Genomic DNA, 25,570 nt, shown 5'->3' with positions numbered 1-25,570 from the left:
ACTTAGTTAGATGAGAAGGAGGGAGAATTCTATGAAAAACAGTGAGCAACTTGATGATACATCAGAGAATTTTAATGCTCAATCCTTTAATCCTGAGTGATACACAGATGGACTTCGTGGAACTTGAACCTTTGAACTTATATGCAAATTTTTGTATGTATGTGAATTCTTCTGGTGAGAGGATCCATAACTGTCATCTAATTTTCAAATGTGTTCGTGATTCAAAAAAGATTAAGAGAGTCCATTCTCATTTTAGAGTGAGATGTGATGAGCTAAGTCCCAAGAGAGGGATCCAGCCCTAATGCATCCCAGGAAAGTCATCTGATGTGATGGAGAGAATGTTGGCTTTGCTGCCAGTTCTTCGGTTCTTACCTGCTATGTATGGTGATGGAACCTTTCACAGCCTCAATTTCCCAGCCTTCTGAAAAGGGATAGGAATGACTGCTTTTGAGAGGTTAAATGAGGGAGATATTATAAAGAACATGCTCCATTGTCTGATGGGTAGAAGACATTCGATAAATGCTAGCCTCCTTTCTGCTTCTCGCTAGTGGACTTGACGTCCACATCATGTATTTGGAAGCCAAGGATCTAAATTTTTCCTGAACATAATGTTGATAGTAAGAGACCTCTGAGGTTTTCGCCATGAGCTATTGAAATGGTTCTAAGAGAAGTCTCCTATTTCCCCTGCCCACTGAATATTAAGGTAGTTGAGTGACAGTTCTCTTAACTTGCTTCAGGTTCCAAACAATATACTGTCCTGATTGTTTTTAAACGGTTATGAACACTTTTAATCAATATTACATTTAATAACAATATTACATTTAATAGTGTTGTGGCCAGATGAAGTTACAGACTCCAGAGTTACTGAGCATGGTGATGGTTGATTTTTAAAACAAAATTCTGAGTGTTTGTGGGATGTGAGAAGTAGTGGTCGTCACATATCTCAGATGGTGTAATCCCCCTTAATCTTTCTTGGTTGACAAATCTGATCCTGAAAGCAGTCAGCTTCATTATATCTGATGTAGTCTGTTTTCAGGTGCCAGGAGAATTTAATTCATGCCACATAAAGTAGATTGAAAACCAAGCAGTGAGCTGCCGGTTTTAAAAGCCTTTCTGGCTGTCTATCCAGATGCCTTAGTTTTTCTGAACTCCATTTCATTCTTCCCTCGTGTGGCTGTCATTGAACTAGCCACGCTCCTGTGTAAAGTTCACCCCACTGCTTTGCACCAGATCTCATCCCCTCTCATGACTCAGAGATGCGACTCTAGCGATTCTGGATTCTCTACCTCACATCATTGAGTTTTCTAGTCCTACTGGATCATTCCTGCCAACATACAAGCATGCTGTTATTTCTCCCATCTTAAAACAAAACAAAAACAAAAACAAAAACAAACACACAAAAAACGAAACTCTCTTATCTTACTTTCCCTTCCAGCTACCACCTGTAGATCTCTGCTTCAAGGGAGCCAGCTCTCTTCTCTGCTGTACCTCTGCTAATTCCACGGCCCCCCTTCTGTTAACATCGCTCCCGTTAGACCACACCCTATCACTCGACTGACGCCGCTCTTGTCAAGCCAGCCAGAGGCCTCCACGCAACTCATCATCCTAGACTATCAGGCACACCTGGCAGACTTAATCACCCCGTCTTCAGTTCCTCCTTTGGCGTCCTAGACGCTGGCAGCTTCTCCTCCGTCTCTTTTACTGATTCTTCTTTCATGTCCCTCGCCTCATTCATGTGTCCCAGGGTTTAATACTTGGACTCTTCTTTACTCCTTGAATTCTCTTTGGGTAGTCTCGTTCAGTCTTGCTTCCTTGTCCAGCTCACACTGAATTCCAAGTTCATGTATCCGGTTCTCTACTCAACACCTCTATGTGAATAGCTATCCTCAACTTAATGTGACCGTAACCAAACTCCCGACCTTCCCGCTGACACATGCTCTATCCTCCGTCATCTCACTAAGTGGCAATGCTCAAGCCACATACCTCGACGTCAGCCCTGGACTGTGCTCTGTCTCTCACACCCCATTTACATCTTATCCGTGAGCAAATCCTGTTAACTAAATTCTCAAAATCAGACCAGCATCTGGCCACGTCTCTCCTCCTCCGCAGCATCTCCTCTGACCCGAGTCCCCAGCGATGTTATTGCAAGAGCTTCCTAACCGGCCTCCCTCCATTCTTCCTATCCCTCCTGTAGTCTACGCTAAGCCCAGCAGCCAACGTGGCCCTTTAGGAACAGAAATCAGACCATGTCACTTCTTCGCTCCCAGAGACGCTCCAACTCCTTCAGTCTAAAATGACCTAAACGACTCTAATCGTGAAGCCACTAATTACTTGGACCTTATCTCCTGTTGCTCTAGCCCTCACTCCCTGTACTCCAGCCACCCTGGTCTCCTTGCTGCCCTTTGAACGTTCCAGACACGCTTGTACCACAGGACCTTTGCACTTGATCCCTCTGACTAGAACATGCTTCTCCCGGATGCTTCTCCCCTAGTATTTACTTCCTCGCTTTCCTCAGTCTTTGCTCAAGTGGGACCTTTTCTAAGTCCTTCCATAACGACCCTAATAAATCGCAATCCTTCCTCATCCCAGCTCCAGCCCCCTGTACCATTGTACTGCTTAGTTTTCTCTACTATATGTATCCGCTTCTAATATATTACCTAATAGACTCCATTTGTTAAATTGACCACTTCTTCCAGCTAGAGGATGAGATCTATGAGAACGGGGAGTTTCGTCTGTTTTGTTCGCTGCGCGTCCTATGTTTGTCTCTAAGTATTTGCTCATTAAATGTGTTAATTTACTACAGAAAAGTCTAACGACTAACCCCAAATTAATCTTCTCTGATTACTAATGCTAAGAGCATCAGTGCCCAGCTCTGCTAGAGTTCAGTGCATGGGATGGAGTTAATGCTGGAATTTGTGTTCTAACTTTAGGGGGAAGGGAGATTTGAAAGGAAGGAAGCTCTCTTCTGGGCCCTTCATCTTTCAGTTAAACTAAAATTTTAACCTCGATGAACTACATAATAGTTTAGGTTTATAGAAATGAGAGCTAGAACCGTGTTTGATAATCAGCGTTTCCAACTCCTACCTATCTCAGGTGACTGGACAAAAATCAGGTTCCAGTGACTCACCCCGGGTATACAGCAGAGCCCAGGACCAAAGCCACTGCTTTCTGAATCCAGAGCCAGATAGATGTCTGTGCCGTGGAATAGGCTGCCCCTCTCCACCAGAGCTGTGTCCTGCATCTCCAGAACCGAAGCATCCTTCCCCGGGTGATTGGCTGTCAGGTTGCCTCCTAATCCTGCTGCCAACTAACAGTTCCAGGGGGGCCAGACTCACGTCACCTCGGACATGTGGCTTTTCCTTAGGCAACCGAAACTGGATTAACATGTTAGTGTGACAGGAGCTGTTACTTATTACACTGGGACAAAAGATGTCACCACAGTGAAAGCTACAGAAATCAGGGTAAGAGGTTTATCCTACAGATCACACACAGACCTGAGAATCCAGGCTTATGTTCTAGAGGCAGAAACACGTGGAGACTGAAGATGAAGACTGGTAAATCTCCATGTATGACTTTTGGGCTTCTGTTTCCTATTGTCTGCACCAGAAGCAAAATCCATCGCATGCCAAACCGTAACTTCAAACTGCCAGCTGTCTACAGGATGTGCTCATTTACGAAGCACTATCTTTAACTGATTTGTTGTGTAGCTTAAAGGTATACATGTAATTCACCTTCTAAATGACTGTTTTTATCACCAGAATTGGTTGCTGGCGTTCCAAGAGGAGCACAGAACTTTGGATATGTGAGTACTAAGAATGCATTACAGGATATTTTTCTTATGTGTGCAAAGAAATGTTTCGTTTTGTACAACTTTTAAACTTTATCATGCCCTTTAATAGCAAGTGCCTACTGATCATGCTTATTCGTTTGCTAGATTTTTTTTTTTCTTTTCCTGATCTATGTGCGGTATCAGCTACATAATTGGTGGGTCTCAGTGCAAAATGAAAATTCAGGGTCTATTGTTCAAAACTATTAAGAATTTCAGGACAATGATAGCTGGGCATTAAACAAAGGGTAGTGTCCATCTGAGCATGGGCCCTGTGTGACCGCACAGGTAGTACACCCATGAAGCCAGCCCAGTCTTTGTACATAATCTAGGAATGATTGCAGAGGATCTCACTATTGATGTGATCAACATTTTAATATGCCTTATATGATAGAAATAATAAAATCAATTGTTATCTCACTAGTGCAGCTGTCTCCAAAATTTTTGGCACCAGGGACCAGCGTTCCTATGAGAATCTAATGCCTGATGATCTGAGGTGGAGCTGAGGCGGTGATGCTAGCGCTGGGGAGTGGCTGCAAATACACATAAAGCTTCCTTGGTTCACCTGCCGCTCACCTCCTGCTGTGCAGCCTGGTTCCTAACAGGCCATGGACTGGTACCGGTCCGCGGCCTAGGGGTTGGGGACCCCTGCACTAGTGCATTAGTATTCCTCGGGCTGCCATTACAAATTATCACAAACTGCATGGCTTAAAACAACATAATTTTATTCTCTTGAGAGGCCTAAAGTCTGAAATCAAGGTGGCTGCAGGGTCAAGCTCCCTGCGATGCATCTAGAGGAGAAGTCTTCTTGCCTCTTCCAGCTTCAGGTGGCCCTGCCTTTCCTTGGTGTGTGGCGGCTTAACTCCAATCCGTGCCTCAGTGTCCACTGGGCCCTCTGCCATCTGTATCTATGTGTGTCCTCTCCTTTTCTTATAAGAACACCAGTCATTAGCTAATAGGGCCCGCCCTAAATCCAGGATGGTTTTATCCCGAGATCCCTAACTTATTTCATCAGCAAAGACCCTGCTTCCCAATTGGAACGTGGAGTTTGGTGAGACACTACTCAAACCCCTTATAATGAGTTACCACAAAAAATAGGAAAAGAAAATAGAACTTATGGAAAGAAAATCTTTTAAAATTAAAATATTTTAAATAATTGTTTTTAAGTCTAGTAAACTTGTAATGTTTTTAGATTTGGGGTTGGCAGAATGGATTAAAGGGAATAATTTTTCTATGTGAATAACATCTTAAATTTTCATTTTTTGCAGAGTCACAATCTCCAATTTCTCACAATAGCATATGCACAAAAACGAATCTATATAAAATTCCTCATTAGATCAGTTGACTGACCATCCAATTAATTGCTCTCAGCATTCTTGAATTTAAATTTTATTTCTCAGCATGCATTTTGTCTGAAAGAATCCCAGAATTAAACATAAACAAAAAGTTCAACTGGATTTTTTAAAAGAGATCATTCTTATGGGCTTACTTACATTTTTATGTTATACATAGCTAACTATTTATCAATCTTCCCCCAAATTTAAAGTGATGTAAGTTGTAAATTTTTTTACGACTTTAAATTTTTTTCTCCAATTCTATATCAAATGATGTAACCTATCCAATTTCTGTGATTTCAGGTTTCAATCATTAACTCTACAGATATGACCTTTATTCAGAATTTCACTGGTGAACAGGTAAAGACATTTTAATATCAAATAATTAATGTTACTAGGTATTAATTAGTAGCATATAGTAATATTCATATCATCTATTTGTTCATAAAACAAATATTTACTGAACACCTGGAAGCTGCTCTAGGCACTCGGACTGTAACGTGCATCAGACGAACTAGATTCTCAGCTCTCATGCAGCAGAGTAGGGGAGGCAGTTGGGAGGGATGACAATTTATTAACAAACAAATAAATGCCCATGATAATTTCAGATAGTGATGAGTAATATAAAGACAGATTCTGATCCTCAAAAGCCAAAATGCCACTATCTGCTGGGATCTGAGAGTAATCCTGTTATATAGTGGCCCTGTATGCAGAGTGACTGGTGGTAAGATCTGGGTACCCGCCTTCCCTCTGAGAAGACACGGGCTTCTCCTGGGTCCCACTGTGTTGGTCAGAATCAGTGAGCCTGGGCTCTCCCTCCCTTCCTCATTGTGACTGGAGCCCTCTCTTGATCCCAATGTTATATGGGGGTTGACCAGCTATCTGGTTCTGCTCCCTTCCTTACCCAGCCACTGGCTGACGTCTCCTTAAGAATGGGCCAATTGCCTGAAAACTGGCTTCTGCCATTCTCTTGCTGTAGCATGGCCTGGGGGCACCCTTCATCCACCACCCTGTGGTTGTCCTGGGTGTCGTGACCTGTTGAAATTGGCCACATTTCTTTAAACAAGGAATGTGGCACTGCCATCTAAGGGAGCCAGTCGTGAGCTGAATTACTTTCTCTGGGCAACCGATTTTCTCTCCCAACCACCAACCCAGGTTACTGAGGTTACCGAGGTTACCAGGTAACCCAGGTTCCCGAGCCACTAGCACACCTCCTATTCGAACCTGACCGAGTTACACCTTGGCCTTCTGGATCATGGCATAAGATACTAAAATGCTCAACTCTTAGTGAGAGATACAAATTTAGAATAATATATTTGTCAAGCAATTTTGATTAATAGAGTTTTTTGAACAAACACAGAGCATTTCTGACCTTCCTCCTCCCCACGCCCCTCAAAAAAATCTATCCATTGCTCTGTAATTTTCAACAAAGCATTTAAAAATGTCTCCCGTGATCCTCTCATGGTAATCATGGAGAAAAAAGGCTGGGGTGATAGTGAGGTTGGATGGATTTATGAATTTTGAACAACGATTCCCAAGTGGTGATAACTAATGTCTTAATGAAAATTTGGCGAGACTTCTCCTTTGCCCAGGTTCGCTTTACATTTTGATCATGAGACGCTCTTAAACATTGTTAAATAATTTGGCCTTTCTCGTCTTTGATACCACCTAGTTCTGCAATCTTGAACTTAATACGTCAAAGATGAAATTACTCTGAGTGAAGGCCACCACACAACACTAGGAATGAGAATTTTACCGTATGTATTTGGAATAGAGAAAAGAGGTGGGAGAATTGAATTACCACACATTTGTTCATTCTCATATTTGTTCCCTCTGCAAAGCGTACCTGGCACCTACTTTAAGCCAGATCCTGGTCACGCAGTGCAGACGGAAGGGAGGACAACACAGACCAAAGTCTCTGCTTTCTATGGGGCGCACTTTCTGGTGGATTGTAGACTGATTAAATTAGTAGATGATGGGCAGCTGCTAGGTCACCCAAAGCATTGGATGGCAGTATATAGAAAACAAAACATCTTGACAAATTGAAACTATAGGCCAAATCTGAAAAGATTATAAAAACAAAAATTTAAGAGCTAGAATATGGGGAGAGTATGGCACAATGGTTACACTCAGGGAAGACTTAGGAATCTTAGTTGATAATAAATTCAATAGGAATTGATATTCAGATGTGGTTCTCCCGCAGAATTAAACCCCTTTTTATGCTTCAGTGATCTAAAGAGCCCAAAGCAGAGAGTGTGAGTCTACTTAACTCCTCCAGTCAGCGTGCTCATGGGGTATCGTATCTTCTTTGGTATCACATGTGGTAGCTCTAAGAAAGAGCGGCCAGGATAGTGAATTAACTGAAAATATTCCCATATGCGATTTCATCTGGCAGTGAAATCAGATTTATTCTGTGAGGTTCAAAATTGCAGAGCTAGTTAGGATTAAGATCTAGTAGTTACAGAAGGGCCAGTGTTAGCAAAGAACGTCCTAATCATTGAGTTGCAGATTGAATGAGCTGATTGTTGAACATCTCCAGAGGGCGTCCAAGCAGATGTCAGGGGTGTTGAGGGGAAGATTAGGCATTGGGTCAGGACTAAAGACTAAATGATGCCAAGACTCTGTTCACATATATCCAAGAGCCTAAGAATTTAAATGCAAAAATATGCTGCGATGAGATTAGTCTTTCAGGGAGAATAGAGACCTGATCATAACAATGATTTTTTTTTTTAACACAAAATTTTTCACCGTATGGCTTTCCTTTGCAGATGGCATCGTATTTTGGATATGCGGTTGCGGTGTCAGACGTTAACAGTGACGGGTGAGTTAGTAAGAACCTCCTCACTCACTGTGTATTAGATTCACCCATGAAAGTGTTGTACTTTTTCCCTGATGAAACACATCCTTCCAAGTTCCTTGACAAGATAGAGGCTCTCTTGTCTGAACTTTTTTTTTTTTTTGGTTCAGGGCAAGAGGATACATCTACTAAAGAATTCTCTGTCATCCTAGTTTGTCTTTACTGAGATTTTCCACATCTGCTACTTCTAGAAAAGGACTGTTTTACTCAGTTTCATCTTTAATTTTATGGGTTGAATAGTCCTTGACCATTCAGAATCCATAGCCATCGAAGAATTTGCTCATCTGTCTCTTTCGCCCCTTAGCACGTGATACGTTCATAAAACATTTCCACATAAATAATTTTTTTTCTCCTGACATTGCTTTAACCAACATACTAATAACATCCATGGAGGAGATGAAATAATATATATATTTTTAAGATTATGACAGTAAATTACAACTGAGCTTGGGCTAAACAACATGACAAATTATGGTTTTGTTTAAGTCATTACTTCAAAAATAAATTATTATTAAACCTTTTTGATTTACTAAAAGCACCTAACAGATAAAACAAATAACCAAATAACAAAACTAATAAATTGAGGTGAATTAATTATCCATCTAATTAACATTGTTGGAACAATTACTATGTGCCAGGTATTGTTCTCAGTGCCCAGATTATAGTGATGAATAAGGCAGAATAGGTTTTGGCTCTCATGGAGCTCACATTTTTGTAGAAAGCAAATATCTGAAGAATCCTGACTGTGCTTCAGGATCCAGGGTACTAAATACTTTAGATCCATCATCAACAGACAATAGCCGTGACCTTCGTACAGCTAGAAATGTGCTTGATATGTCACGTGGTGGCATATGATTGGAGTCACATTCGGTCACTTTTGCGACTTTGGGAAAATATCTTTTTGATATTCTTTCATTGATTGTTTCTTGAGCATCTACTATACACTAGTACTATTTTACATGCTGGGATACAGCAGAGACCAAAATAGAAATCCCCACCCTCACAAAGAATACTAGAGTTGGGGGCGTGTAGAAGCTACAGACAGAAACAAACAAGTCAGGTAAAGAGTGTGTCACGTGGTGATGAGCATTTTGAAGGAAGATAATAGAAGGGCTGAAAGCAACCACCAACATGTCCTTCAGTAGGTGAATGGATTAATAAACGGTTCTATCCTGACAGTGTAATATTATTCAGCGCTAAAAAGAAATGAGTTGTCACGGCATGAAAAGACATGGAGGAACCTTAAATACCTATTGCTAAGTAAAAGAAACTGATTTGAAAAGGCTACAGACTGTGTGATTCCAACTATGTAACTTTATGAAAAAGACGAAACTGTGAGACAGTAAAAAGATCAATGGTTGCCAGAAGTCAGCATGGAAAGGAGGGATAAACAGGCAGAGCACAAGGATTTTTAGGAGATTTTTAGGTGAAACTACTCTGCATGACGCTGTGATGGTGGACCCATGGCCTGATACATTTGTCTAAACGCACAGGGTGTGCAACACCAGGAGTGGCTCTAATGGGGACTCTGGACTCTGGATGATTATGGTGTGTCAGTACAGCTCATCAGTGACAGCAAGTCCACCGCTCTGGTGGGGACATTGATAGCTGGGGACACTGTGCATGTGGACGTGGGGTGTGTGTGTGTGTGTGTGTGTGTGCGCGCGTGTGCGCGGGAACTCTCTGTGCTTTCTGCTCAATTTTGCTTTGAACCTAAAACTGCTCTGAAAAATAAAGTCTATTGATTAAACTTATAAAAACAAAACAGAAAGGGCCTAGGGACTATGAGGAGGAATGCAATGTTAAATCAGGGAGATCGGGAAAGCTCGAGTGTGTTAAGGTGACGACTGAGGACAGCCCTGAAGGAGGCGAGGCGGCAGGGCACGATGATACCCGGAAAAGGGTGTTCCGATTCCCGGAGGCAGAAGCTGCTGGCATAGTCAAGGAATGTCAGGGATGAGGGAGAGGTAGCAGTGAGGCCTGGGTTCACGAAGGTTTGCGAGCACTGCATTTTCTCTCAGCTGCTTTACCCGGGGCCACCCACACTCTGTCGCAGATAGAATGAGTCTGTTTGCAAGAGGGACACCTCATCTGGGCGCTACTAGGTGATTCTAAGTGAGGCAGAGGCTTGCTCTAGCTTCAAGTTCGCAGGTATGCTGTCTGGAGGGTCTCGATGGCCGGAGGCCTTCTGGGAGCTCGTGGCCATAAGCCAGGTGAGGCAGCACAGGAGTTTGAGCCAGAGCAAGAGTAGCAGCGGGAAGTAGAAGTGGCTGCACTCCGGATAGATGTTAAAGGCGCATTTGAATGCCAATCTTATTCCGGAAGCAGATAATTTAAAATTAAATTGCTTTCATCTTCAGCTGTCTGAGTCATGAAAAGAAAGGAACGATTCGGACCACTATTCACAATTTCCAATCTGGATGAACTATATTTGTTATCAGAGCCTTTTAGGAAAAAACAAAACAAAACAAAACAGCTCGAGTAGAACTTGAGTCTCAAACATGGCATGTTGTCCAGATTTAGAAATCCCGTTCTTTAGTGAAAATGAAAAATCCCATGGTGGCCTTTGGGATATGGGTAGACACATTTCTCTCAACAGATGGTAACACAACAAGCACATGGGCTTCTCCCCTGGGCGCCACACAGCATGTTATAGGACACAGATGAACTCAGCATGTTCTCCTCCGTGGTTCACTCCATTTTGAATCCTTTCAACTTTCCCCCAGTTTCACCATGTGTCCCACAGGGCATTGTCTCCGTCCTGGGAACACGTGTGTTCTGATCTATGGCAGAGTTTTGTGACAACATTTACAGTACATTTATTTTTTGCCATGTTAAGGGGAAAAAAAAAAAAAACCTATGAGAAAAGAACCTCATTGGTTTCCTGCCGATCGAAACAACATGGTAGTAACCAACAGGAATTTTTCAGTGATAATTTGGTCTTTTTTGATGTTTTTCAAAATTGGTATGCACACTATTTCTCTTTTTATTAGACCATGTATTCTGAATTCTTTAGATTGCATTGAAAAATGCGTCCATTATCTTAATATTGCTATTTTTAAAAATAAAGTGCCCGTTGATTCTCAGAGTGTATATAATTTGCTGTTTTTAATTACCGAGATGCTATGTAAATTCAAGATCCTGTTAAAAAGGGGTATGCTATGGAAGCCACTGAAGACCTTTCATTCCAAATAAAGATAGACAGCTCATGTGAAGACTGAAATTACAATAATGAAGATATAATTTTCTATTGTCTTTGAAGCACCTGTGTTTCTAAAATCATCGCTTGCTATTGTTGGCTGTCAGACAGATACAAACAGGGAGAACATGACATCTTGTGTTTCTGGGTTTATAGCTAGCTGATCCCAGGATGGGGGCCTGAAAACCAGACTTAATAGTGACAGCTGGTGTCTTCTCCACTCTGAGTGAGGACACATCCTCAGAGAAAGCACAAAACAACCTGTCTGAGAAGAGGCCGAAACCTGCCGTCCCTCAGAAATCTTAGCAGAACAAGGAAAGAAATGAAGCAGGCCGTGTGTGTGTCAGTGACTTTTCCTAAGCTCCTGTGATGGCTCTGTGCCGGACACCTGTAGCCTCGTTTTGAGAAAGAGCACTTTGGTCAGTCTCAATATCTGACCACATTTCCAACAGAAATCCTAAGGCTACATGGGATTTGCAGCAAACACAAATCCCTATCTCAAACACAGTTTTCCTGGATATTATATATTTGGTGTCCCCAATTTGTTAGCAATTTCAAATGCAGACATCTCTATTCTCTACTGAAACTATTGTAGAACCTAATATTGCTATTAAGCAACAAAATCTTATCATGCATGATTAGCAATGTTTTTTTCTTTTAAAGTGCCTTCATGTGTAATATGTCTAATAACATGTGATGATCCATACTATAATCCAGTGACATTATTGAAAATTCACCCATGAGGAAACTGAGGCACAGAAGCTCAAGATCACACACTAATTAGGGGAAGGTTTTGATTAGTTCCCAGACCTCTTCTGCTGACTTTTACCCAACAAGTTTTTTCTTTTTTACTCGATTCGGTGAACTCTTTACTATGAAGGGCCAAAAGGAACTAGATTTAAAAAAATTCTTAGCAGTTAGTTAACTTGAGAGCTAAGTTTTAGAGAAAATTTATTTGAAAGGAAGCAGCTTTTGGGTAACTACGTTTTGGTGCTAGCTAGATTTAGTTCGAGTGTGTTCTCTCATACAGCAGAGATGACTATAATTGAAATAAGTAGTGAATTTCTTTAAAATACCTAGTAGGAAAAAAATATATTGTTTCAGTCTTCAAGGGTTTATAATCTGTAAGTATTAGGAATTTCCAATCCAATCAGTAAAATGACTGGCATGCGTCTCGCTTACTTTTAAACGTTAGGAAATGGGGTAAATTAGTATATTCGTCACTGAAGAAATTTAGTAACATATAGAATACTCACATAGAATACATATAGATTCTAATAACCTTAATTAAGGGTTGTAATGGAAGAATAAAATATATGTGTTTTACTCCATTTCGGCTGTTGGTAAGAATCTACATTCCTATTTATTAAGTGGTGAATTTTCCTCATTTCCATTATTTTTATAAGCAAGGTCTTACTTCCACTTTATTAAAATCTAAAATCACAATTTCAAAGTTATTTCACCTAAAGAAGTTTGAGATTGTCTTTATGATGCTAAAAACAACTGATTGGTGATTAAAAAAAAAAACAAAACAAAATGAAACAACAAAAAAACACATTTGCTTACAGTTTTTAGTGCCATGGCATATCAGAAAAATCTGTTCGATTATATTAAAATAACCGCACTACACTAGTCTGCTGTGTTTCACTGAGTCATTAGTTATGATTCATAAATAATTTTGCAGAGCCTATAACTCTTACAATTTCTTTTTTTTAAAAATTTACAAAGCCCTTTCTAGCTTTCCCAGCATTGATTAGTGATTAGGAATTATCAGTGGGTATCAATCATCCAGCAGAGTTCAGGACTAGAATTGAGACCTAATTCCTATTTTTTATCCAAATCCCAAATTCCTAATTTCCAGTAGCACCCCCCCACCACCACCACTTCTTTTTTTTATAGAGCCTGAATCTTTTCTTTTAAGCCCTGGAGCTGAGTGGATTTGGGCAGTGACCTGGAATAGGATTAAGAATATCATTTGCCTGGTTGATTGTTCATGGTACAGAATTTACGACTCCCCACGTTTTGTGGAATTGAACTGGACTTTCCTTTCTCTGGCGGAGAGATAATTAAGAACTATTGTGCATGAGGCTCCCTAGTGAACACCCTTTGACAGCACATGTCATCTTCCCTATCCATTAGACAACAAAAGCGAAGTCCAAATGCTCCAAAATCTCGACATCAGGGGGCAAAAGAGAGTGTCATTAAGTAAGGTGACCAAATAAGTAAACTGATGGAAATTTCACCCCCACCAGAAATTTAGACCAAACGGTTGCGTACATGCTGGTTGGTGGATGATATTGTGAAGCCTGTGACTGTTTTGAAAATGTAAACCAACCTGGCAAAATTAACTTCCGGTTAGTTATCTTAAGATAGCCAGAGCCACGAACTCTGTCAATATAAACTCGGTTAGGAATTTCTGGACGAACTTAACAAGTGGAGATGGTATTTTTCATCTTGGGCCTAAGCAAGCAAATAGATTGTTTTTAATGGCTTTTGAAATTTATAGTATTTATACTATTTCAGGAATTCGCAGAATTATAATTTAATCCATTGGATTGTTTCTAGCCTCTGAAGGGCCAAAAGGAACTAGATTTTAAGAAATTCTTAGCAGTTAGTTAACTCGAGAGCTAAGTTTTAGAGAAAATTTATTTGAAAGGAAGCAGCTTTTGGGTAACTACGTTTTGGTGCTAGCTAGATTTAGTTCGAGTGTGTTCTCTCATACAGCAGAGATGACTATAATTGAAATAAGTAGAAAATCTAGAAAACTAAATCATAAAGAGATTATGAATTAAACTGATCTGTAATGCAATTGATGTTATATTACTTCTTGCCTATCATAAACAATTAAGCTGATTAGATACTATAATTCTAGTATAGTCTCCTAATCTGTATTCTTTTAATAAATAACTGCATTATGAAAATTAGTCACGGGCATTAGCATACAATATGAACTATTGGGAAAAAAAGAAATATAGAAAAGTTTCTATGTTAAATCAACACATTGACACCATTTAGCTGCAGAAAACTTGAATTCAGATTCTTCATATTGAATATTCCTATTGGTAGGATCTCTCACTCTCTATCATTATATTTATGCTCTGCTTTTCAGGAACACATTTACAATGTTTTTATATCAAACAACATGTAAAGGATGAGAAATTGAGCCTTGCATGGTATTATTACAGTAGATTTAGACATTTTAAAAAAACACAAGTAAAACCTGTGTGAAAACTACACGGATTTTTAAGAAAACTGTGTTTAAACATTAGACATTTCGGATAAAATGAAATTTAGTGTATATATACTACTTTTATGAAATCGTTTTATATAATAATTAGATCTCATCAAAACCACCAACATGATCCAAACAGAGAATATAGTTTTTAGTGAAAACCTGATCATTAATATTATTTCTTCATAATTGTTATATATACGTACACACACACACACACACACACACACACACACACACACACACACACACACAGAGTTAGCCTGGTACTATATATATATATTCTCTTAAGATGACACCCAGCCTATTACATAACTACTCTATCAGAAAGTCAATGAAAAACATCTTTACTAACAAATATTTTAAAACTTTAAATTCGAATTAGATATATTCAAAAAAAGAATTTGAAATAACCTAATAGCGCACATAGCCTACTACAGTGGTTTTTCAATGATTTTTTTTACCTTGTGGTTCAGCTAAAAATATATAATTGAAATTGCAACCCAGAACACACATACAACTGAATAAAGTTTCACGGAACAATATTTACCCTTATTGTGGGTAATGCATTCACTCCAGTATTTTCTATTGTATTCTATTTCATTTTTAAATTGCTTGCCAAGACCCATTAAATTGATTTCACAATCCACCAATGAACTGCAATCCAAGATTTAAAGGCACCAGCCTAAATAATAATAATATATATTGTGACTCTCTAGTGGTATTGCTAGTATTGCTAGTATAAAAAAATATTGACACTAAGTGCAAAATATTCTATAAGGCACATTGTAGCAATTGGATCTAAGACAGTTATTGTCTCTCAACCTTAAGAGAACACAATTTTAAATTAAGAACAAATGTCTTTCTCTTTTTTTGGCATTTAGAACATTTCAGAAGACTTACATTTAAATATCTAGGGAAATGTATTTCTAAGAAGATAAATCAGTGCTGTCAATATACTCCGAGAATCCAAAGATTCCTTGGATTTGTTAGTCTTTCACAATGATCGGTCGACTAATTTTCCATTTTTAGAACTTGGTATTGGCAGTAAGAAATGTAGTAGCCAAGTGTGTCAGTCCCTTGTCATGTTCATACCCTCAGGGACCAATTATATGACTTTGTTCCTTCTTTAGAGGATGAGATCATGGTCACGCTCAGTCTCTGCAATAGAGAACCAATGACTTCAGATGTCTTTGAACTATGAGGAAGCAACACGCATAATTAGGTGTTCAGCAAATGCCTCTTCATACTGGCAATAATAATAACAGAGAGTGAGGCAGCCAGGTTCCTGCCAGGGCAGCCTACAAAGCAGGAGAACGGGAATGCATTTTGCTTTTTCAATAGGAAATCTTTCTGTTTGCATTGTTATAATGTAAAACATTGTGTATTCCCATCAATGCCTTCATAATAACTATCATTTATTAAATACTATTGTATAACCTATGTGTATGTGTGCACATTTGGAGTGGGAGACAGGTAGACAGGCAGACAGACAGACAGAGAGATCTTAAGTGACATATCTAATGAAGTAGCCTATTTCTGTCTTATCCACATTCTAGAGGTAATGTAACTTGTTCAATATCATACGGCTAGTTACCAAAAGCCAGGTTTTAAATCTAGATCAGTCAAAACTGATGATGTCAAAACTCATGCTATTCCCATGTCACCTGCACTCACTTTTCCAATTGTCTTTATTGTTGTTGTTGTTTAATTAATAAACTTTATTTTTTTTTAGAGCAGGTTTGAGTTGATAGAAAAACTGAGCAGGAAGAGAGTTCACACAAACTCCCTCTCCCCTCTGCCCTCAGTGTCCCTGTCATTAACATCTTACTTTTCCAATTAGGTCATTGGTATCACTCTAGCACAGAGACCACTTGGATGGACCAGTCACTGCTCCCTGACTCCACTCAGGGACACTTGCCTTGGCTTACAGCACTGCCACCTAGAAAGCCTGCCTCTAGAACTACCAGTCAGAATCTTACCCAGGTCCAAGGCCATCTCCTCCCGGAGCCCCCCCATAATGCCCTCCAAGTATCGGCTCTCTTCCTGTCCAGAATCCCCAGCATTTAGTTTGGATCACTCATCCTTTTCCCCCACTCTGCCTTGTTCATAGTCACATGAGTAGCAATTTGACCTTACATGTAAGTTAATTAGGAACAGGGTTGAGCTAATAGTCATTGTATTCTTTAGTCATTTATTCCATTATCTTAAACACAGTACACAGGATGCCTATTGAAGCACGCTGAGAAATAGACAGTTGATGAACACTACGAAGCAGGCGAGAAGCTGGAGAGAGGGGTGGAATGTCTCACAGATCGCTATAAAAGAGGCGTCTTGCTCTCAGTAACTGTTCGTACCTCATCTCTGCCTTTCAGAGTAATGATAATACTTTAGTAATTAGGTTACTTGGCAAACTTCTGCATGTTACCTAATCTACATAGGCATAAAAGTCAAATGCAGATTTGTATTTCTGTCTGAAGTCATTCTTCAGGTTATTGCCTCTCCCAGGATAGGGATGCCTTCAGGCAAATTTTAGTACAGGTCGTTAGTACAGATCAAATTATAAATTTTGGTCAATGTGACGTTTCTTAAATTTTTTAAAATAAAAATAATATATGCATAGGTTTTTTAAAAACCAAATAGCTTAGAAGATTCTGTTGTATTCCTCTTTGTGCCATCTGGAGGAAATACATTAACCATTTTTTGTTCTTTGCACTCATATTAGTTATGTCTTTATAGCTAAATAATCTGGTTAGGTGTCTGTTTCTTGAATTTTTTTGAACCTTAAAAATTATCTATTAGTTTCTTGCTATAATATCTACATCTACAAAAAATAACTATAAATTCCCTTTTGGATTTAAAATTTTATTGTTTATCTTTCTAGCTTGTATTATAACCCTCTCTGACTTCTGTTTTTCTTAAATGAAGGTAATAACAGCAAGAGGATATCAATTTATTTTAAACATCGTTACTACAAGAAAACATCATTGAAATGTATGGTCATATACATTCTGGACAACCTCTAACCCACTTTAAAAAAACTCTATTTAGGTCTTTTCGTATGTTTTACTTGTGTAACTAGTTTCTTCTGAAAATGCACTCAAAGGCTGAAATATCTGTGGTTTTCTTAAAGTAGTCACCTTTAACATAGTTTAAAAGTTCAATGTGATCATTTTAACAGTTCTTATTTTCTTATAGCATTCTATTCTGTAGGCGTAACGAAACGACGAAAGAAATATGATGATTATGAAATGTCCCTTGCAAAAGGAAAAATACCAATGGAAACATACTAATCTAATTGATTTAAAACGTACTGAGAAGAATCTCACGTCTGTGGGTTCACTGACTTCTCTCTTTGTTCCCTCCAGACTGGATGACATATTGATTGGGGCACCTCTCTTTATGGAACGTGAATTTGAGAGTAACCCTAGAGAAATAGGGCAAGTTTACCTGTACATGCAAGTGAGCGCTTTTGTCTTCGGAGACCCGCAGGTCCTTGCAGGCACCGAGGTGTTCGGGAGATTCGGCAGTGCTGTGGCACATTTAGGAGACCTGAACCAAGATGGATACAATGGTGAGTTACGCCAATGTGTGGAAATTGATTCTGTGTCATTACTTAACATTACCGTTGCATGAAGGAAACGATGGACATTTTGAAGTAGTTGCAGTGTTGTATTTGGTACAGTTATTATTATTGGTGTTTGATAAACTATAAAACAAATCTCGTTTTGATTAATTTAGATGTTACATAGAAATTTTCTTATATTCATTTAAGGCATCATGTAACAGCTCTAAAAACAGGCAGCAATTATTTTTAAAATTGATATTTCGATTTAGTGACTCAAAGAGAACTAGAGACGCTTCTATATGTACAGAGTCAAGACGAATGAAAACAAGTTGATATGTTAGCAAGTATATTGCCTTCTGATTAACTGATATGGTTATGATGCTGAATTTTAATTGATCTGTAAGCTTCAGCTGACAGTCAGCTTCAGGGTTTACAATAAAGCAGTATTAAATTCTTAGTTTAGGGTTGTGGTTCTTTAAGTAGCCTTTCCTCAGGAAATCATACAAGCTCACACAAAATTTTGCATACATTTTCAGGGCCTTTAAGTTAAGAGCCAATGTGTAGTGGCTTTCTTGATTGACGTTTGAGGAAGTAATAGGATTTGCTCTAATATTCGCATCAGATCAGGTATTGGTCTTTAGTATTTGGTATTTTACTTTTATGATTTCTTTGAGAAAACACATCTCAGCAATGTATGGTTAATACTTTTTAAAGTACCATAAAAATAATGCATATTAAAGCTCATGGTTCCAAGGAAGTAAAAAAAAAAAAAAAAGACAAGTTCATGTTTAACTGATTTGCTGTTTTCAAAAATTGCTCTATTCCTGAGTCCTCATGTAAAACAAATATTGTTAAATTATCACTCAGTCACCTTTTTCATTATATTTTCTTCTATTTGTCTATTTGTCTTTTCTCTCGAACCCTTCGTAATATTTTTAAGAGCTAAGAGGAGCATTTTTAACAACATATAAGGGATTAGTATAAAGTGGGTGAATAATGCCAAACTTACTGGGATTAATTGAGGGGACAGACATAAAGTCACTTATTCAGAAGTGAGATCAGTGCTCCTTTACACCTGCCATATGACAATATCTCTGTTTCTACAACAATCTGAGCTTTTAGATCATTTATCTTTACCTGTTAAATGAAAGTGGGTTTATAATCCTCATTATGTAATCAAAATCGATTCACAATTTATTCAACCTTATCAGAGTTGCCTAGAAATAAAAAGAATGACAAAATGAGGATGCATACTGTCATCTACTGTGGTGGACAATTATGCTTTGTGTTGTGGAACTCTTTTTCATATAAAACTAAGTATTTTTGTTTATTGTTTAGAAGAATCTTGATGAACACGGGTAGAAGATATTTTTCATTCAATGCTATATTTGAGTGGGAGTCAGACAGCAGGGCTCTCTCTAGGGTTCCCAGTCTTCAACTATAAAATGAGTCTTGCCTATCTCGTGGGACGATGTAATCACTAAAAGATATTATCTTTTTTTTTTCTTTTTTTTAAATAAGAAACTCTCAAGTACCCAGCAAAGGTGCCTCGCCTGGTTCATCCAGCCCTATGGATCAGACCATAGGGCTGGATGTCACTCACTAGTTTCCCAGGTGGACCATCCTCTGCCTGTTCCTCAATGTCACCTTTAGAGATATATATATCTGGCCGCCTAATCTAAAATAACAACACTATCATTCTCCATCACATCGATAGTTTTAAGAGTCTCTACATGGCATTTGTCACATTGAATCTTTTCTTGGTTATTTCTTTATTCAAACTGTCTATGACCTGCACTATAATATAAACTTGCTACGAGCAGTGTCTGGTTCACCATTGTACCCACTGCATCTAATACATAGTAGGTACTCAATAAAATATGGATAAAAGACAGTAAATAGTTTACTTTCTGCAGTACCACAAATGTTCTTGAAAAACTTAGCCCTTTGGACTGTATGGTACTGCTCTCTATTGTACTTAATTCTATTCCTAAAACATTCTTCTTCATTTAAAAAAATACATCTCTGTGTCCCTGTTTGTAGACATTGCCATCGGCGCACCCTTTGCAGGCCAGGATCAAAGAGGCAAAGTGCTGGTTTACAACGGCAACAAGCATGGCTTAAACACTGAGCCTTCCCAGATTCTGCAAGGAGTATGGGCCTCGCGGGGTGTCCCTTCCGGGTTCGGCTTTACTTTAAGAGGCGACTCAGACATAGACAAAAATGATTACCCAGGTAAGCTTTTCTTTATTTTCCCACGAGAGAGTCCACTTCCTGGGAAGCGCCCATGCTCTGGGAAATGCGTCAAGTGTCAGCAGCTCTCACTCCAGACAGGTGAAGGCCAAGCTTCCCCACCGCACAGGTGCTTCGTGTATGCGTCCAGAGTGACTTTCAGGAGAAATAGAAGGCAGACAAAACAAACACTCCTTTTCCTGTCAAGAAAAGCAAGATGGCTTTTTAAAAAAAACTTCATTGGACATAAAACTTGTCAGCTCTGCCACAAAAGTTTTTATTTGAAACTCCTCCATTGACAAAGACAACTTGTATCAGATACCTTTCCAGAGAAATTTAGTTTAACCCCGTAATTCCCTGTTGAGGTCATAAGTCCTCATAATTAACTTATGAATGTCAACGTTTCTGTCATAGCTCACGTTTTTAGAGCAGAAGTATTTTCCAGCCATATTTTAGGGTTTTCCAAAGATAGATTGAATATTTTAAAGTGAAACAAAAAGAACTGGTTCATGATAGAAATCATAAACCATTATTCTTGATTACCTGACTCATACTGAGGACTTATGGAAACCCATAAAGCAGAGAGACATAATTCCTCTTTTGTGCATGCTACATGGAAATATGGATTGATCTTAAAGAAGTATTTTGGTAATCGGCATTTTTAGCAGAGAATGGTTTTTTACGGTTCAGTTTTCACTTTTATCTTGGTTATGGTAAGATGGTTTCAATAAATACTTAGAAATCATTAATAGTTAACTGACAGCTTCAGCTATTTATTAAAACCTTGTCTCTTTCCAACACCCCTCCCCTAATTGTGTATTTTCCACATGTAGAGCTTTTTTGGTTTAGGGCAGCATTCCAATCAACTGACTGCCTAAATAAATATCACTTATTTCGATCCTTCGGCTTTCTCTTCCTCTCTGGGATCAGGCACAAAGCATACCACAGCATATTCTTATAAATTTGCCAAGAGTCTTTCATGGCGCATAGACATTGCAGTGGGCTCAAAGCATTGTAAATGAATGCGTCATACCCAAGGCAATTCCAAGACTAGTTAGCTAACTTTGTTTTCTTTGGTTATACTATACTATTCTAATCAATGATCATTAGTTTTTGTTTGTTTGTTTCTTTGTTTTTTGGTGTGGGAAGGTTCCTCATACATAATATATTCCATTTTAAATCATCCCCAAAGTAGTTCCCTGATATGATTTTTTCCCCAAAATATGCCAGGGTGATTAGTGAAATGCAACTCCTGGGTTTCAACTTTAGACAAATAATTTCTTCATTTAGGAAGTTACTGCTCTTCATTATGTTTGTCATTGCTTTTCCTTAGTATCAGGGAACTTGACAGACAGTGCCTTCCACAAGATAAAAGATATAAAGGATATTATCAGTGCCATAGCCAGTCCATCAACTTCCTTTGAACTCTCCTAAATACAGGCTAGGAAGGGGAGAAATATGAACCTTTTCTCTCTAGGAACATTCCTTTCGGAGGAGGGAATAAGTAGGATGGAAATCGGAGAAGCTAACGTGACTGCAATGTTAGTAATCGGTCACTTCCTAATTATGTCTTTTTTATCCCTTTTTAACAATCAGAAAAAGGTCATCGAGGCCATTTGCTAGTCAATATCTTTATCTATTGAGCCCGATTCAATTTATAGTAACTAATGACATTAATGCAGTGTATATCCGTCTGTCAAGGGAATGTTCTTCACTAAGGCAGGGCCATTAATGCCACTTAGTCGAATTTTATCCCTCAGGACAGTCTTGAAGTTTTCAGAGTTCATGTTAGGTGATAGACCTGGTTCTGGTCCCAGTTCTGCCTCTTCAATGGGAATAGAGATGTCTTGTGATTTATGATCCTATAACATATTCCCTGATCTTCATTTTATTGCAAAAAAGAATGCCACTCAAAGAAATCTTTTTTACGTTGACCCCACGTACTTGGGGACTTATTTAGAGGAAAACTGTCTTATGGGCAGGCAACTAGATTCTGACAACTAGTACAGCCAATTTGAAACGTGCAGGCATAATTCAGGAATCAGACGTGCACCGTCCCTCATTTTTCTATAAATGAATTCCATTTAGCTCTCAAGGCTCCATTTCACCATGCAGAGAACCTTAACCTTGTAGTCATTTCTAGATTCGGACTTGACCTCTTTGACAGAATGGCTGTGAGCAGGTCATGGGGAATTAGACTGCCTGATTTGGGTTGCCATTGGTCACCGATGAACTGTGTGGTAGTGGATGAGTTATTTGATTTCTTCGAGCTTCCACTCCCTTATCTAGTATTATGGAGATAATACTACTTACTTCCCTGGGTTGTGTGTGCTTGAACTTTCTAGGTTGGGAAAGGATTTTTACGAAATGTTGTAAAATGGCTTAGAATAGGAAAGGATATCAGTCTGATGAAGATGAACAAATCAAAGCTACTTCACTTCACAGACATGTTGGACCACCTAAGATTCTGAACACCTGCCTTCTGAGATGCTGGAGATGAACGGCATACGTTTAAGACTTGACTTCACTCTTTTCTAGCTGTATATGAGTGATGTCATTTCTTAACCTCTCTAAATTTCAATTTCCTTATCTCTAAAATTAGACAGTAACATGTTGGTATAAAGATGGAATCAGACTGTTTATGTAATATGAAATGAGATGATGTATTTAAGTTAAAGCGAGGTTCTATAGAACACAGTGTAATAAATGGAGGCTCTTCAATTGAGTTGCAAAACAAAGCTATGTTTTGGAGGTATTCCCTTTCTTAAGCACACTAGTTGATATTATTTTCTTTTGCCTATTCAATTTCCATAGTCCTCAAGCTTAATTTATAAAGGACATTTGCTTCTCCTGCCCCAGACATATAAGACAATGAGAGTAAAACACAGCTGTGGAGACCCTGCTGGGTTGAGAACCACTCATAAAACTCTGATGGTATCCTGGACCCTCACTAGAAGCTCCTGCTACGTTCATGAGATTGCTGTCCTGCTGTGCTGTAATTCTACCGCTCACCCATCCGAAGTGGGAGATGAGGCATAAAGGACTTCTCCCATTTCTCACTATTGTGATTTACTGGGTGCCAGGAATGGAAAATGCTCTTTCCTCCCAGCCCCTGAGCCATTTAAGGGTATTTCATCTCATATGAATTAGGCCCAAATTAGGGTGATGGCAATGACAACTGAAAGGAAGGAATCGACAAATAGTGGAAATAAAAAATAGACAAGACTTGGTGATGAATGGCTGTGATAGAAGGGCGGAGGAGGTGGGAGTTGAGTAAGGAAGAGGGGACGTTGACGATGACACTGGAATTTTGATCCAGTGTACCCAAGAACAGTATGGCTTAATGGACAGACATGGGAGATTTAGTTATAGAAATATAGAGATTCTCTTAGAGAAATAATCGTTGGAATAATTTTCCTAACATTTAGCTTATTTTTAGACTCCTTATGGTAAACATTGTCATTGGCATGCGTAAATAGGAGTCATAAGTATTTTTGTTGCTGGCACCAAAATTATTTTTCCTATTCAAAAAATAGATATGTCCAGGTTCCTGCATTGGTGCTCATTGGAAAACTAGGGTTGACCAGAGGAGTATCTTGTACACATTAATCGAGTGAAAGCATTTCAGAGAAGAAACAGCTGTGATAGTCAGGAATCTCTAGAATTCAATGACCTAGTCTAATCGCGTTACACGTGATTGGATAACAAGGCCATCTGCTAAGTGCATAGTCCAGACATCGGAGGGTGGAGGAGGGGATGTGCTGGTTTTGTAGAGGAGCAGAAATCATAGAGGCAATAAAAACTGGAGGAAAACGTGGGCTAAATGCCAAGACTACCATTGCGTTCAGGCCCCTCATATATGCTTGTATCATGAAGCCATCTCTGACAGTTATACCAAATGAAATAAAATGACCCATTTTCTGTTTTAAAAAGTGCTGTGTGTGTGTGTGTGTGTGTGTGTGTGTGTGTGTGTGTGTGTGTGTGTGTGTGAGCATGCAAACAACCAAACAAGAAGCTACATATGAGAAGAAATAAGAGGGTGGCTTTTACCAAAGAGAATAATGTATTTTAATCAAAACTTGAGCTCCTTGAATTGATATGAAGTTTAGTTGAACTAAGTTCACATCTTATAGTCAAAGGTTATTTTTACTTCTCAAAGTGCTACTCAAGTTTTTTATGAAAAACAAAATATGGTGTCCTTCTTGAGCAAGATTTTCATAATTTCATTATAAACACATTGGAAATTAGAATATTACCATCCTTATAAAAAGATATTATGAATCTAGACTAAATTAAGTCAATTGAAAGAGTTTTTACACTTGAATCCAGCAGTGTCATAAAGAAGTAAAAAATGAATAGAGGGATAAAAGATGGTTCTAGAACCAGTTCTTACAAGACAATGTGACTTTAGTAACTCGGCCTCTCTGAAACTTACTTTCTTCCCCTGAAAGTGATGTGGATGCATGGGATGCTTCTCCGACAGTCCTTTTAAGCTCTAAACTTTTCTGATTCTATAATCCAAGGTCTGGACTCACTGCCTCCCCAGATCTGTCTGTAATATTGGGTAGATTATGAAGGCTCTATCTTTGAAAAAAATAAAATAAAAAAGATTTAATTAAACTAGACAAAACTTTTTCCTTAACTTTTTCTCGAAAATAATTTTAGACTGACACAAACATTATAAAGATAGTTCAGAGTCCCACAAGTCTTTCTCCCAGCTTCTCTTTATATTGACATCCTACATAACCATAGTACAATTAGCTACTAGTTAATCTGTAGACCATTTAGAAATTCTAATAGAATTTCACCACTTATCTTACTGGTGTTTTTTTTCTAGTCCAGAATCCAATGCAGGATCCCACACTGCATTTGGTTGTCACGTCTCCTCAGTCTCCTCAATCTGTGACAGTCCCTTGATCTTTCTCTGCTGTCATGACTTGGACACTTTTGAAGAATATGGCTTGATATTTTGATGAACGTCCCTGAATTTAGATTTGTGTGATGTTTGCTCACGCTTAGATTGGGGTTACGTATTTTTGGCGAGAATACCACACGACTGATGCCACAGCCTCTCGGGGCATCACCGAAGTACGTGATGTCCGCTGCCTTTTCACACTTTGCTCACTTGCTTGCAGGAATCTCAGCCAGGTTTCCCACTGTAAAGTTCCTGTGTTTCCCTTTGTAATAAGTATCTTTGGAGAGATACTATGAGACTATGCAAACATCTTGTTTATTATCATAACTTTCCCACTAATCTTAGCATCTATTGACGATTCTTGCCTGCAACAATTATTACTGCCTAACTGTGATTTTTCTATTTCC

At 38.8% G+C, this 25,570-nt stretch overlaps 1 protein-coding gene across 4 annotated transcripts in view; it reads left to right on the top strand.

The window, feature by feature from the left end:
- Window positions 1-25,570, top strand: part of ITGA8 (integrin subunit alpha 8) — a 149,814-nt gene that overhangs the window by 38,860 nt on the left and 85,384 nt on the right. For all 4 annotated transcript variants that reach the window (XM_023522873.1, XM_023522874.1, XM_011379443.2 and 1 more), the window contains exons 9-13: window positions 3,759-3,802; window positions 5,464-5,520; window positions 7,929-7,981; window positions 17,817-18,022; window positions 20,060-20,251. In XM_023522873.1, coding sequence (XP_023378641.1) covers window positions 3,759-3,802; window positions 5,464-5,520; window positions 7,929-7,981; window positions 17,817-18,022; window positions 20,060-20,251 — 552 coding nt within the window. The remainder of the gene's footprint in view (window positions 1-3,758; window positions 3,803-5,463; window positions 5,521-7,928; window positions 7,982-17,816; window positions 18,023-20,059; window positions 20,252-25,570) is intronic.

Source organism: Pteropus vampyrus, unplaced genomic scaffold, assembly GCF_000151845.1.
Source record: "Pteropus vampyrus isolate Shadow unplaced genomic scaffold, Pvam_2.0 Scaffold359, whole genome shotgun sequence".
Lineage (NCBI taxonomy): Eukaryota > Metazoa > Chordata > Mammalia > Chiroptera > Pteropodidae > Pteropus > Pteropus vampyrus.
The sequence above is the reverse complement of the archived record's forward strand: the minus strand, read 5'-3'. Positions and strand labels throughout refer to the sequence as shown.